Here is a 15164-nt window from a genome sequence, read left to right on the forward strand (position 1 = left end):
AGAGAAACATCGATCAGCTGCCTCCTGCACACCTCCCACTGGGGATGTGCCCGCAACCAAGGTACATGCCCTTGACCGGAATCGAACCCGGGACCCTTCAGTCCGCAGGCCGACGCTCTATCCACTGAGCCAAACCGGTTTCGGCCATCTCTGTTCTTTTAAATGTGAACGTGTTTTATGGCCCAGGATGTGGTCTGAGAATGTGCATTCTGCTGTTATTTTATAAATGTCAGTTAGATGTTCATTGATGGTGCTCTTCAGTTCAACTGTCCATACTGATTTTCTGCCTGCCTGCTCTGTCCATTACTGATAGAAAGTTGAAGTCTCCAACTGTAAATGTAGATTTGGCTTTCTCCTTGCAGTTTTATCATTTTTTTGCCTTGTGTATTTGATGCTTTGTTTAGTGTACACATTAAGGATTTTTTGTATCTCCTTGCAAAATTTACCTCTTTATCATGTAATGCCTCCCTTTATTTCTTGCTCTGGTCTGCTGTCTGAAATATAGCTAATACAGCTTTATTGTGATTAGTGTTTCCATGACACCCCTCCCCCTCTTTAATCCTCACCCAAGGAGTGAGGACATTTGTTCCACTGATTTTTAGTGTGTGTGTGGGGGGGGGGGGAGGGGAGGGGTGGGGATAATTGAACCCAAGCCCCTTCAGTGAGTGGGCCAACGCTCTAACCATTGAGCGCAGTGGCCAGGTCTCTCTATCCTTTTAATGTCTCTCTCTTCAAAAAGTATATTCTTATTGATTTCAATGAGGAAGGGAAAGGGAGAGATAGAAATATCAATAAGAATTGACCCACTATCTCCCGCATGCCCCCTACTGGGGATGAGTCTACAACCCCCACATGTGCCCTGACTGGGAATAGAATCATGATTTCCTGGTTCATAGGTCAATGCTCAGTCACTGAGCCATGGCTGTCAGGTAGTCTGTCTATATTTAAAATTGGTTTCTTTATACAACATATAGCTGGATCATTTTAAAAAAATCCTCTCTGATAGACTACATAACTGACATTTGAAGTGATTACTGATATAGTTTAGTATCGACCACTTTTGTTTCTGTTTTCTATCACTGTCCTTGTTCTTTGGTCTTAGTTTGTCTCCCACTCTTTTTTGGTAGGGATAGGGGAGGAAGGTTAAGTACAGAAAGAAGGGTATGGATTTTGAGCATCCAGAGGCGAATGGTAGTGGACCTTTGTATTTTTTTGGCTGCTTTTTGAAAAATTCCCCATGAGTTTTTGTGGGCATTAATGCACTGTTTCCCACTATAGAAGCTAAAATAAACCATCTTTCATCCCTTCGCCCCTTGGCACCTAGGATGTGGAACAATGACCTGGGCTTGGACAAATGGGCACTCCCAAGCAGGCCTTTAAGTCTTCAAATGACAGAGCAACTAAAATTTATTCAGAGCAGTAGGCGGGTGGCTTTGTCCTGCAGCCACTTAAATTTTTGCTTAAGGAAAGCAGATTCATTCTTGTGGAAACTCCGCTTGACTGAAAACTGGAGTTCAAATCCTATGTGACTTCAAGCAAATGTCTTCCTATATCATAAATGATGTCCTTCTTCATTCAGCTTCCTGTCTTTGTTCCATTGGACTGTGGGTGGGGCGAGCATTACCTAACTGCAGCCTCAAATGTTATTGCCATCTCTGGCTCAATTTATTGTCAAGGGACAATAATGCAGCTAGAACAAGCACTGCACTTAGAAACCTCCTACTAAGGGGTGGCAGGCGATTCCTTGCAGTGATTTGCCAGTCAGTGAACACTGATTGGCCCGCTATCTGGCTTACAGGAGGCACTCAGTACTGATACCATCATGGGCCAAGCAACACGTCTTAGAAGTTCCACGAGAGAAGGGGCCTTGTGGGTCTCTTTCATATGCTATTTCCAGATTCCAAAACGGTGGCAGGGTAAGTGGAAGCTACTTGGACACTCTCCAGGACCAAACTGGAATTATAACTGAAACACATATGCTAATTCCAGTGTTGTGGAACAGAGCTTGGCCTATAGAAGCATTCGTATGAAATTAACACTGTGGGGGTGGAGGGACACTATACTGCAGCCTCTCTGGCTACAACTGAGCCTAATAATCCCAGGGCAGTGTGAGAACCAGATGAAAAATGTGCATGCAAAGTACTAATCTCTGGTGCACATTTGGAACTCTAACACATGAGTTTCCAAATCTTTCCTTAATTTCATTTTTACCTCTTCCTTTTCAGAATCTTATATAAATGGAATTAAAAATTGCTATCTCTTCTGTGTATACATGGAATTTCCAGGTTGTTTTATTGAATGATCACGTGCTAATAAATTCATTGGTTAGAATTAATGTGCTATAAATATCTAAGGGAGAACTTTCCAATGCTCATGACATTAAATGACAATTTATTAAGTCATATGAAAAATGACGTTAACTGTGAATATGAATAGGAACAAAGCTTGGAAGAGAATTTGGAAAATAAATTTTTGCTATGCCAGAGACAGTGAAATTAAGGTGAATCTTTAGTTTGAACTTGTGAAAGAAAAAAGTGCCCAAAAAATGGCCCCACCTTCTAGGGATCAAATCAGGGAATATAGAATTCTTGTTACCGACTGGAGACCACACAAGATCCAAGGCAGTGGGAATTGTACTGGTTGGAGTCATTACCTTGTCATGATGACCAAGAATGGAGGGAAAGCATTAGGGAGATTGAGGTTCCTAGGTTTGGCTGCAGTCTGTTACAGAAATTAATCTTAGCTTTATCACTAGCTATTACATTGGGCAAAACAATTCACCTTTGTTCTTAGAAATTCCATGTTTCCAAAACGGAACTCAACCTTCATCTTTCCCATTCCTCAGAAAGGCTTCCCCATCTTGGATGACCTCAGACACCTCCTTTCTGCAGGTCAATGGCTCTTCTCTTCTGTTCCCTGTGGTCACTGCCTTTGTTCAAGTCCCAAACAATCTGCAATTACTGCATCCCCCAAAGTGCTGGGTTCCCTGCAACTGATCGCTCAGATCTTCCTGCAGCACAGCTTAACCCGCATCCTCATGTCCAAATGTATTTTCCCCAACACTCGCAGGACAAAGGCCAACTCTCCCCTCCCGCCCCATCTAGTATATTAAGCCCTCTGTGACCCAATCCATCTTGTCAAACTTGCTTTTCTTACCCCTATTCTCAAACTCCAGGTTCACTGGGCACCCTGTCCTATGCTTTCCCAATTACATGGTACTGCTCACAGAAGTTTCTTTCCACAGGAATGCCTCATACCCCCACATTTCCAAAGGTTCAGTCTAAAAGACATCACTGAATTCAGACGAGGTTAAAACTCCCTTCTCTGAATTTTCGCTTTATCCTGGTGGTATCATTTGCAACCAGATCACAAACTCCAGGAGGACAAGAAACACTCTTGGATTTGCCTTCTGAGTGTGTCCGACAGGGTATGACCTAAGGCAACAGGATAGAATTGTAAATCTAGCCTCTTGTACACTGACAGGCAGCCGTCTGAAAAGTGGTTCTCTCTCCCCTAAAACTGGTGATGATGGTCCTCTGGCTTCTCAACAGTCCCTCAAGGATGTAGACCAGATTGGAATCACTGTACCTCTGGTACCTCATACAGAACTGGGCCAGACAAATAATGCAGAGAATGAGGGATGAAGCTAATCCAGCAGTTTTTCTTCCTGGTTTCTTGATCCAAATCGTAAGGTGATGAGGCATGCAACTTCAGATTCATGGCCATTAGTTCAAACAGCTCAGAAGAAAGTTATGTTCATGAAGAACTCATCTGGTGATTCTCCAAGTTCCCAAACTGATTCATTTCTCATCAGCTTGGTCATATGCTTCTTAAGAGAGGAAGGACTATAAATTCCTGAGAAAACTAAATTCTTTTATTCTGTTGGGTGAGAAAAATCCTTTAGGAAAAAGTATTGGCTCCCTACCTATGATCCTAAGAAACCAAAAGAGCCATTATACACTGAACTTTTTATGCTAAGAAAAGAGGTATCAAGAGAGATCAGAAAATACAACTTTGATTTAAGCACCATGAAATTTTTGTCAAGCAAAAATAGTCTTTATTCAAATTTAATGGAAACAAGGGTCACTATACTTTGCAAGACGGGGAAAAATAAAATTAAAAAAAATTCTTTTCTTTTCTTAATATAAAACAATATAATCACAATACCAGAATATGGAACTCTAGAGTTTGTTTCCTATGGGTTACTGCAGATATCAATTTTCCTTGACTGTGCTATTCACAACTTTGTAAGTCCAAAAATATGAAACCAAAGTGGTAGGAAACTTAAGACTTAGCACTTTCACTAAATGGCATACATCAAAGGGCATCAATTCAAGGGCAAAAATGGTTGAACTCACCATACCTACCTATGTCATCATCCAGCCTTAGACCCGTCCAGGTACTGAGCTCCCTGTAAGAAATGCCAGGCCTCAAAGCCAAGGCATTTTGGATATTCTACTGTGGACCATGAGGAAAGGGGGTTTTCAAAGAGATTGTTTTCAGTCGAGCAGGAAGGCCTGGCGCCAGGAGGCTTTACGGAGAGGAAGCACTTAGATTTAACAATTGTAGACACACCATTAGGGGAGTTAAAAATGTACAGCAGTGACATATGTTCTACTTCAATCACTTGTGCTACGGCTACCAAACATGTACAAAACTTCTCGGGTAGTTCCAGCTGTGGTAGTAGCCAGTTAGGATCTTGAGTGGGATCTAGATCTAGACCGGGAAGGCGATCTGGATGCAGACCTGGATCTAGACTTGGACCGAGATCGGGTTTTTGAAGCGGACTTTGATCTGGAGCGTGATTCTGAGGGGAGGTTTGGTTTGGATTTAGAATTGGACCTTGACCGGGACCGGGTCGTCTCCTGATTGGTGCTAGCATCCTTGCTCTCCCCTCCACCTTCCCTCTGGCCAGACTCAGACTTGGCACGTTCCCGCTCCTTTGACACCGAGCGGGACCGTGATCTGGACTGGGAGCGGTCGGCATCTTCCTTCTTTTTCTTCTCGCTGCTGCTGCTTGACTTGCTGTCTCGCTTGCTGCCATGTTTTCTGCTCCTCTTGCTCTTGCTGCGGCTGCGGCTGCGGCTCCGACTGCGGCTGCGGCTCTCCTCCCGGCTTCTCTTCCTCCCCTTCCTCTTGTCCTTGCTTTTGCTGCGACTCCTGCTGCGGCTCCTGCTGCCTCCCTTGCTCCTGCTCCTGCGGAGGCCTTTCTCCTGACTCCGGCTCTTCTCCTTGCTCCTGCGCTTCTCCTCCTCCACTCTCCTCTCTTGACTCCTGCTTCGGCTTTTACTTTTGCTTTTATGCCGACTGGGACTCCTGCTCTTGGACTTCCCGGTATTGTCGTTGTTCTGAATTTTCTCTTCAACTTGGTCTTTACTCTTGCTGCGGCGCTTGTCCGCACTGCGGCTACGGCTGCGGCTCTTGTCCTTGCTGGGGCTGCGGCTTTTTTCCTTCTTGCTGCGGCTGCGGCTCTGACTGCGGCTACGGCTCTTGCTCCGGGAATGGGAGCCAGACCTGAGAAGACAGTGATGTGAAAGTCACATACAACTCCATACCTGATGCTAATCATCAGATGGAAAAGCCAAAGGGACGTGGAGCTTTGCCCCACAATATAATGCCTGGCCAATGACTGCTGAACCCCTATGATTCCAGTCCAGATCTGGAGAAACTGGCGTGAGATAAGACTGGTAACATGATTGTAATCAATGTGGAAAATGGTATGGATGTTTCCTGTCCAACCCCTCTACTTATACCAAGGAAGACCTACCTAGACCGAGATCTACTCTTAGAATGACTGCTTTTGCTGCTGCCACTTCGGCTTCTGCTCTTACGAGAATGTCTGCTTCGAGAGCGAGACCTACAGAGAGAAAACATTAAAAAATATGTTAATAATACTTGCTGACAAAAGCCTAGAGGAACAGTCAACTAAGGTATTTTTTCAATAAAAAATTATGTATGGCACTGACTGTCCAGGCACAACGCTGAGAGAACTCTTCCTTGTGCTCAGGCCCACAGATCAAGTTGTTCACAAAGATCCCACCCTGGATGGCTTACCTGAAACTGAGCAACTCTAACTTTGAACTCACTCTGCTGGGATCCAACCTCATTTCCACAGATGCTACTGTTATTTACCCACATCCTCATGCTAGAAACCACAGCAACCCGTGACTCTTCTCACTCCTTCATCCTCTTACATATGATAATTCAGCCTCTTCTCCAGTCTATTCACCTCTGCCTCTGCCCCCTTCCCCTGGTCCCACAGCAGCTTCCTGGCATGCCTCCTGGCACACTTCTGCCCTTTACCCATCTAATCTGTTCACCTCACGTGGACTCTCCTTATTATTGCCTTTTAGGTTCAGTGGGGGAAACAACGGATTCCAGGTGTAGGGCAGGAAATAAGAAAATGGGCCCAGAACGTCTCATCATGATAGAAAGAGGCAAACTTTCAGAGATTCCTGAGCACCAACATCCATGAAAGGATTCTTGCCAAAAATGTTCACCTGTATCTCATCTCACTGACTCCTCTTGTAGATCTAACTTCCAGATTACAGGAACTTAAGGGGATAAAGTTCAAATTCAATGATACTAAGAGGAAATAGGCAAATAAATTCAGAATGTGGGATAGTATTAAAAATCAAGAGACGTAAACGTCACAGAGACAAGAAGGTAGGAAAACTGCTTCAGACCAAAGAGACCTAACCATCCCTTGCAATGCATGACAGTAAGACTAGATCCTGGTCAGGAAAAAACGCAGCTATAAAGACATCCATGGAACAGCTGGGAAAACTGTAATATGGCCTGGACATTAGACAACTTTATAGTCACTATCAACGTTGATTAGAAAATAGAAGTATGGTTATCCTCATTTCTTGGAGACACATGCTTAAGTATTTAGGGGCCAAGTGTCATAATTTCTACAACTTCCTTTCAAACACTACGACAAAATAAATGTAGAGTGTATATAAATACACATACACAGAGCAAAAAAGACAGAAGGCAAAATGCTAATGACTATTGCCCTGGCCGGTTGCTCAGTGGTTACAGCGTCATTCCCAGGACTGAAGGCCCCTAGTTCGATTCCCGGTCAAGGTCACACACCCCAGTTTCAAGTTTACCAGCCCCGGTAGGCAACCAATTGATGTCTCCCTCTCATATCGATGCTCCGCGCACCCCCCAACCTCCCTAGAAATTAACGGGGAAAAAATATCCTGGGATGAGGATTAAAAAATAATAATGACTGTTGAAGCTGGAAGGTATATGGTGTTTGTGAACTATTCTTTCAACTTTATGTTTGAAAATGATCACAATAAAAAGTTTTGGGGATCCAGCCAGTGTGGCTCGGTGGTTGAGCATCCACCTCTGAATCAGGAAGTCCCAGGTTTGATTCCTGGTCAGGGCACATGCCCAGGTTGTGGGCTCGATCTACAGTGTGGAGCATGCAGGAGGCAGCTGATCAATGATTCTCTCTCATTGTTGATGTTTCTATCTCTTCCCTTCTTCTCTGAAATCAATAAAAATATATTTAAAAGTTTTGAGAAATATTTAGTAAAGCATATTCACACAAAATCCAAACCAAACAAAAAGATACTGAAACAGGAGCCAACTTGAAGAGCTCTCAATGACCAAAGACATAACATTCTGAGCATAAAAAAATTATGGCCGCAATAGACAAAACATTAAATATATAAACATCCAAGAATTCATTCAAAATTATACTAAATGACCACCCTTATCATCTTTAGGAGTTACTAGGGCACATTTAATATTCTGAAAGATGGAAAATAAAAGTATCAAATTTTCAGTTTGCATTTCCTACAAAAACTACTTGAAGGTAACAAAAGTATGGATGACGGAAATTGTCATTTACAGAAGTACAGCCTTTAAATACAGAAAGAATGAGAAAATTAGAAAGTCATCACTTTGTAACCACCAACAAATAGCTCTAGGTAATAATTATCAATAGATGCTAAAATTATTATGTGAAATGTTGATGTAGAACTTGATAATGGATGGTTCAAGCTGACAATGGAACCATCATTCAAAGTGGGACAGCCGAACGCCACATAAGTGAGGCAACAGGAAGTACAAAGCACTACTTATGAAGACACCTGGATTTACTCTAAATGCCTCAACATCTAACAAGTTATAGGAAATATGGGGAATAAGATAAAGAAATGTGTTAACACCACAAGGACACAATTAGCAAAACCTCAAATATGGGAATATCTTCAAAACAGATAACCATTTCTTCAACAACTAAATGCATGGAAAATAAAAAAGGTAGAGGAGGACATAAAAGGAGAATTAAGAGCCCTAGCTGGTTTGGCCAATGGATAGAGTGTCGACCTACGGCCTGAAGGGTCCTGGGTTCGATTCTGGTCAAGGGCACATGCCAAGGTTGCAGGCTTGATTCCCAGTAGGGAGCATGCAGGAGGCAGCCGATCAATGATTCTCTCTCATCACTGATGTTTCTAGCTCTCTCTCCTTTCTCTTCCTCTCTGAAATCAATAAAAATATATTTAAAGAAAAGAAGGAGCATTAAGAAATATGATTGCAAGGGGTGGACCTAGTTTCTGCCCATCATCTCCAATTTATCCTTTAGAGCTCAGTGTCTATGAGGGGTCGTTAGGGAAGCCTCTGCCTGTTCTCCAGACTGGTTGTGCTGTACATTTCCTTGGGCATACTTGGCACAATGCTCAATGCCTGTCTTCTCCACTAGACTGAGTTTCATGAGGGCATGGACTATATTTGCCTTGTTCACAAGTGCCTGGCCCATGTGCAGAGCAGCTGCTGAATAAGACAGTCTCCACTCCTGAGTAGCTAGACCCCATCTGGGAGAGTAACCACGGGACCGTTAGTGGCCATATCTGCCCTCAGTGAGGGTATGATATGGGGACCCAAAAAGAAATGAGACAGAAGGTCACTGATTCCTGCCTCAGAGAAAGGACTTGACTTCTATTTGTATTCATGACCTAAGAGTTCAAGAGCTTTACAAATAGCCCTGACTGGTTTGGCTCAGAGGATAGAGCGTCGGCCTGCGGACTGAGAGGTCCCGGGTTCGATTCCAGTCAAGGGCATGTACCTTGGTTGCGGGCACATCCCCAGTAGGGGGTGTGCAGGAGGCAGCTGGTCGATGTTTCTCTCTCATCAATGTTTCTAGCTATCTATCCCTCTCCCTTCCTCTCTGTAAAAAATCAATAAAATATATTAAAAAAAAAAGAAAAAAAAAAAAGAGCTTTACAAATAAATATGTAGTTCAAAGTTCTGAGTTACTGAAGAACTATATTCCTGAGAATTCAACAGGAGAAAGAAAATGGATTTATACTCTCATTAATGAATTTATAGCGAGCTCCAACACATGACATCAACAGTACCTGGAGTGACTCCGGCTCCTGGAGTAGGACCGGCGCCGTCTAGAACCAGGCTTGTCTTCGACTAATCTGATTTTTCTGCCATTGACTTCAGTTCCATCTAACTTTTCCAAAGCTCTTTTCATATCGGAGTAAGACACAAATTCAATCACCCCTTCATTTTTGCGTCCCTTGTGAGCATCTGCATATGTCACTTCTCCTGCCTGACGCATATAATCCTAAAGAAAAAGAAAATCACTAATTAGGTTAAGACACATTTTGTTAAGGCAGCTAATGCAATCACAGTAACAAAAGTTTTCCCTTTCTTTTAGGAAGAAATGCTAGCTTTCCTCAGAATGTTTATTCTTAAAATAGTTACATCTACAGCTATGGCAAGTTTTCTCAGTGGTTAGAGCGTCAGCCCACGAACGGAAGGGCAGGTACCTGGGTTGCAAGTTTGATCCATGGCCCCAGTCGGGGTACATACAGGAGGCTACCAGTTGATGCCTCTCTTACTCCCTTACTCCCCCTACTTCCATCCTCTCTCTAAAGATCTATGGAATAAAATATTCTTGGGTGAGGATTAAAAAATAAATAAATAAAATATTTACATCTGCACACTGACCATTTACTGAGGTTCTTGAAAGCATCAGGCATTAAGGAGATGGTAGAGATAATGAGTATTTAACTGTTCTTTTATAGGCCCAGTGCACGAATCCGTGCACCAGTGGGGTCCCTCAGCCTGGCCTGCGCCCTCTCACAATCCGGAACCCCTTGAGGGATGTCAGAGAGCCGGTTTCACCCTGATCCCCACAGGCCAGGCCTACGGACCCCACTGGTACACGAATGCGTGCACCGGGCCTCTAGTATGCATATAAGGTCTTTGGTTAATATCTTCCCGTCCCCCCCCCTTCCCTCTGAGATCCATCAGTCTGCTCCATGTTTCTATGCCTGTGTGTTGAGCATCTGCCCCCTGGTGGTCAGTACGCGTCATAGCGAATGGTCGCTTAGGCTTTTATATTATATAGATTATGTGTAAATACAAAAATTTTTAGTTAACTATCACTTTTTATACTGGCATGTTCTTTGTTTATAGACACTTTAGAAGCTCATATTATTACATTTAAGTTGGGACTTAGTTCCTGGTCAGAGCACATGCCCGGGTTGTGGGCTTGATCCCCAGTGTGGGGTGTGCAGAAGGCAGCCAATCAGTGATTCTCATCATTGATATTTCTACCTCTCTCTCCCTGAAATTAATAATAATAAAATATATAGGCCCGGTGCACGAAATTTGTGTAGGGGGGGGGGGCGGGTGTATCTCCCCTCAGCCCAGCCTCCACCCTCTCCAATCCGGGATCAGGCCTAAACCAGCAGTCAGACATTCCTCTCACAATCCTGGACCGCTGGCTCCTAATCGCTCACCTGCCTGCCTGCCTGGTCGCCCCACGCAGCCTGCTTGTTCAGTTGTTTGGTCGGCCCTCACTAACCCCTCTGCCACCTGGTCATAGGCAGCAATCATGTGAGGGCGTGAGGGTTAATTTGCATATTAACTCTTTATTATATAGGACTAGAAGCCCAGTGCACGAAATTCGTGAACGGGTGTGTGTGTGTGTGTGTGTGTGTGTGTGTGTGTGTCCCTCAGCCCAGCCTGCACCCTCTCCAATCTGGGACCCCTCGAGGGATGTCCGACTGCCCGTTTAGGCCCGATCCTACCCTTTACCGGGATCGGGCCTAAACGGGCAGTTGGACATCCCTCTCACAATCCAGGACTGGTGGCTCCCAACTGCTCGCCTGCCTGCCTTCCTGATCACACCCTAACCACTCTCCTGCCAGCCTGATTGATGTCTAACTGCTCCCCTGCCAGCCTGTTTGCCCCTACTGCTCTCCCCTGCAGGCCTGGGTCCCCCCAACTTCCCTCCCCTCCCCTGCCTGCCTGGTCATCCCTAACTGCCCTCCCCTGCAGGCTTGATCGCCCCCCAACTGCCCTCCCCTGCTGGCCTGATCGCCCACAACTGCCCTCCCTTGCAGGCCTGGTCCCTCCCAACTGCTCTCCCCTGCTGGCCATCTTGTGTCCACAAGGGGGCAGCCATTTTTTGTGTTGGAGTGATGGTCAATTTGCACATTACTCTTTTATTAGGATAGAGGTCTGGTGGAGGCCAACTGGTTTGCCCTGAAGGGTGTCCCGGATCAGGGTGGGGGTTCCCTTGGGGCGTAGGGCGGCCTGAGCGAGGGGCCTGTGGTGGTTCGCAGGCTGGCCATGCCCCCTGGCGACCCAAGCAGAGGCCCTGGTATCTGGGGTTTATTTATCTTCTATAATTGAAACTTTGTAGCCTTGAGTGGAGGCCTGGGCCATCCAGGGTGTGCAGAAAGCTTGGCTTCCTCCATTGCCGGGGGAAACCCAAGCTTCCTGCTCGCTCCGTGGCCACAGCCGTCTTGGTTGGGTTAATTTGCATGCTTGCTCCTGATTGGCTGGTGGGCGTGGCTTGTGGGTGGGACAGAGTGATGGTTGATTTGCATATTACTCTTTTATTAGATAGTATATAAAAGACTGGGGAGTTAAATATACTCAACTCACTTTGCTAGAGATGACTTGTTGAATGATGGACTAAAGATGAAAAGCAAGATAGAAAACTTTGAATACCCTTTACCTTTCTTCTAAAGACCATCCAGATTAAGATACTACCATTAAGCTTTCCTACCCTATGCAGATTAAAAATGAACACTGTTCTCAAAGAATGAGCTGGGATCAGTACACTGGATCTTAACTTTTTGACATTAAAACTTATTCAGGATGAACAGTCCATGAAAAACAAGTAAACCTTATGAAAAAGCATGGGTCAGGTAGTCATATTTACCAAAGAGGATCTACACTGCAAGCTGCATATTAAAACTAATGTTGCAGAAAACACTGGTGGTTTCAACTTTTTCTTTAATTGAAAAAAACTACATTGGTATCTCTCTATAACAGCGAATTTCAACTGATACGCCACAAGAATTTTTAAAACATGCAATACCTGACTATTTAGTCAGGGGCACTGACCTCTTTTCCCTTAGATTGTCAAATAAATAAATGAATAAATGAATAAATGACAACAGTCAACTCAACAATAGCCATTCAATATAAATGAATCAAAAGTTACACCTATTTTTTTTCAGATCTGCAAATACATAGTTTGTGTGTGTATGAGATGTAAAAGATTGAAAATCACTGTTCTATAACATTCTCTGTGAAGAAAAATTTCATATAACATAGATTGTTTTTTGAGTGATGGTCCCATAATATATAGTGGTAGTGAGATTCTGATGTCTTCTGTACTCTTCTGGAACCTTTAATTGGAGAATTTCCAAATGCTTTGGGAAAACTTTCAAACATATAACACCACTGCATTCTATGTATGCCTGGGTCTGCATAAAGTTACCTCTGTCCCAACCTTAACTTCTGCCCAACCTTATCCCAGAAGGTTAATAGGGTCCAAACCTTTAGGTCTTGCCAGCTGCATCGACTTGACAAATTTTCCACAATAAGTCTGTATTCTGTGCGGGTAGGAGGGCCATATTTATCTCGGCCACTTCTTCTATAACCATATCCACCTTTGGAAGGTTCAAATAGATAAGATTACTTCAGTGGAGGAAAAGGAAAAAATGCTATAGCATATATTTCCCTTAAGTATTCCATTCACCCCCATCCCAAATAGCACATATATTTTAACTATATCCCCACCCTCAAATCCAAACTAGATTTTTTTAAAAAAGCAATCAACTAAACATGAAAATTTAATTTACAAAGTTGTAAGTATATATACTCATTAATATTTATATTTAAAAGATCATGCATAAATTAAAAACTATTAACAATTTAGAAATAAGTAACCAAATTACTAAATCAGTTACTGGTGTTACTCACAGTGATTAAAATTTTTGTGAATATTTTATATGATAAAAAAAAAAGATTTTCAGGCACCTATTTCAGTTTAATCTCATCTGTGTCTAACCCTTGGGATCCTCACCACCCAGGTCTAATGGGGAAAGGTTGCGGTCGTCACATGGCTTCCTGTTTTTGGTCAGCCAAGGGCCACAATGGTTCAAAGAGCCACGCATGGAAAGGTAACCCAAGGTCAGCAAATGGAACAGGCAGTCATCTTAGCCTCAAAGGATTCTTTTAATTAAAACATTGAGGTCTTTGTTAAATCTATGTTAAACAATTGCATTACAGAGAAAAACAAAACAACACAAACACACATCATTAAACATATTTATAAAGTATTAAAACAAGAAATTTATGCCATTAATTAAAATTAAACATCAAATATATTTGCAATTTTAATTTTAAAAGATACATATTTTAAAAACAAATGGCTTAAATATCAATACATTTCCATGTAACATTCATTAATTACTTTTAAAAATTAACATTTAGTAACAAAGGCATGTCATTGATACAAATGCCCTTTAAATGCTTACTGCGTCCAGAACCGTAACTGCCATCTCGACGTGGGCCGCGGGCATGCTCAACTATTACTCGCTCACCACAAAGGTCTTTGCCATTCAATTCATAAACAGCATCATCTGCATCTCGCAGATCATCAAACTCCACAAACCCATATCTAGAAGAGAGCAAACAAAATCCTGGTTGGCACCATCTTGACATCCAGCTTCATTACATTGAAAAGAAGCATTGAGTTCATGCTTAGCAAAGGTTAGGTGGGGTTTGCAAATTAAAGATCACCTTCCTCTTCCCTTTTGCAGAAACCACTTTGCTTTGTGCCAACAGGTTAAGGAGACTTCTCAAGGTAGACTCCTGTCTTTCTAGTAGGAGACTGACTAAATATAGAGACCACTTCTTTAGTTCCCCACTAGTTGGTGGCAACTACAAATACCTCCACAGGGATGCTTGATATAATGTATCAAAATATCGCATAAAACTCTTCGATTAGATCTACATTCAGACACTGTCTTAACTGTTGAATCATGTTTGGAATAACATACCAGGTTAAAAAATAATCTCAAACCTCCTTGATGAAAAAATTATTTAAAATGTTTCTTTTCCTCTACCTAAAGGAATTAGTCACAAATGAATAAATGTTCTAGAAATTATCAGTGAGAAATATTCAGAGCTCTTCACTTCCTCGCAATATTCCAAATTCATTTTCATGAGGTTTTAGATAGGCTGGAATTCTCTGAAACCTATCTACAGCTGTGCAGACTTCTATACAAACTGTTGTTAGAAATTTCTCAGCAAATAGGTTTGGTGGTTTAGCACATACCAGAAAGAAAACAAACTACCCCCCAAAATTCTATTAATGCCTGTTGGAGAATACAACTTATAAAACAAAAGCACAAAATCTATAAGATATTTATAAGCAAGATGAAACAAACTGTTATCAATAAACTTGTAGTTTGGTCTATGACAGCTGTAAGAAGTCTAGCTTTGTGACCACTGCCTACATCTAAAAACCAGAACCATCTTAATGATCATATCTGATCACAAAGGAAAGTTACCAGCAGTGTCTTTAAACTCTAACAAAGTTGGGCGCATAGGCAAAGTTACTAGTAGTGTTTCTCTGCGTTTAAACATACTGGAACTAAAAACGAAGTACAAGATTTGCTACAAGTTCATCCAGCCTGACCAAAATGATTCCAGCTTCTTTAACATGTAATGCTATATATACTCGGCAACATGTTAATTAAGAGAACTCAGTTTTGCAGAATTCTTTCTTTACTAAAGAGTTCCTTTCTGGCAAGAGTCTCTCAAGGTAACAATGCACAACTTTGGAGGGTTCTTTATGCTGAAATGGCATTCAAATGTTGAGTCAC

At 42.6% G+C, this 15164-nt stretch overlaps 1 protein-coding gene across 2 annotated transcripts in view; it reads right to left on the minus strand.

Annotated features, from left to right (window-relative positions):
• Window positions 1-2373: 2373 nt before the first annotated feature.
• Window positions 2374-15164, minus strand: part of SRSF4 (serine and arginine rich splicing factor 4) — a 28403-nt gene continuing 15612 nt past the window's right edge. Inside the window, exons 1-6 of one of the 2 annotated variants that reach the window (XM_080658100.1) lie at window positions 13812-13938; window positions 13358-13506; window positions 12829-12941; window positions 9375-9589; window positions 5768-5857; window positions 4040-5514 (exon numbers count right to left, since the gene is read on the minus strand). In XM_080658100.1, coding sequence (XP_080514226.1) covers window positions 4692-5514; window positions 5768-5857; window positions 9375-9589; window positions 12829-12941; window positions 13358-13448 — 1332 coding nt within the window. In that variant the 5' untranslated portion in view covers window positions 13449-13506; window positions 13812-13938 and the 3' untranslated portion in view covers window positions 4040-4691. Of the gene's footprint in view, window positions 5515-5767; window positions 5858-9374; window positions 9590-12828; window positions 12942-13357; window positions 13507-13811; window positions 13955-15164 lie in introns of those variants that run through there. The other variant, XM_080658099.1, reaches the window with a different exon arrangement.

Source organism: Plecotus auritus (genome assembly GCF_963455305.1).
Source record: "Plecotus auritus genome assembly, chromosome: 2".
In the NCBI taxonomy this organism is placed as follows: domain Eukaryota; kingdom Metazoa; phylum Chordata; class Mammalia; order Chiroptera; family Vespertilionidae; genus Plecotus; species Plecotus auritus.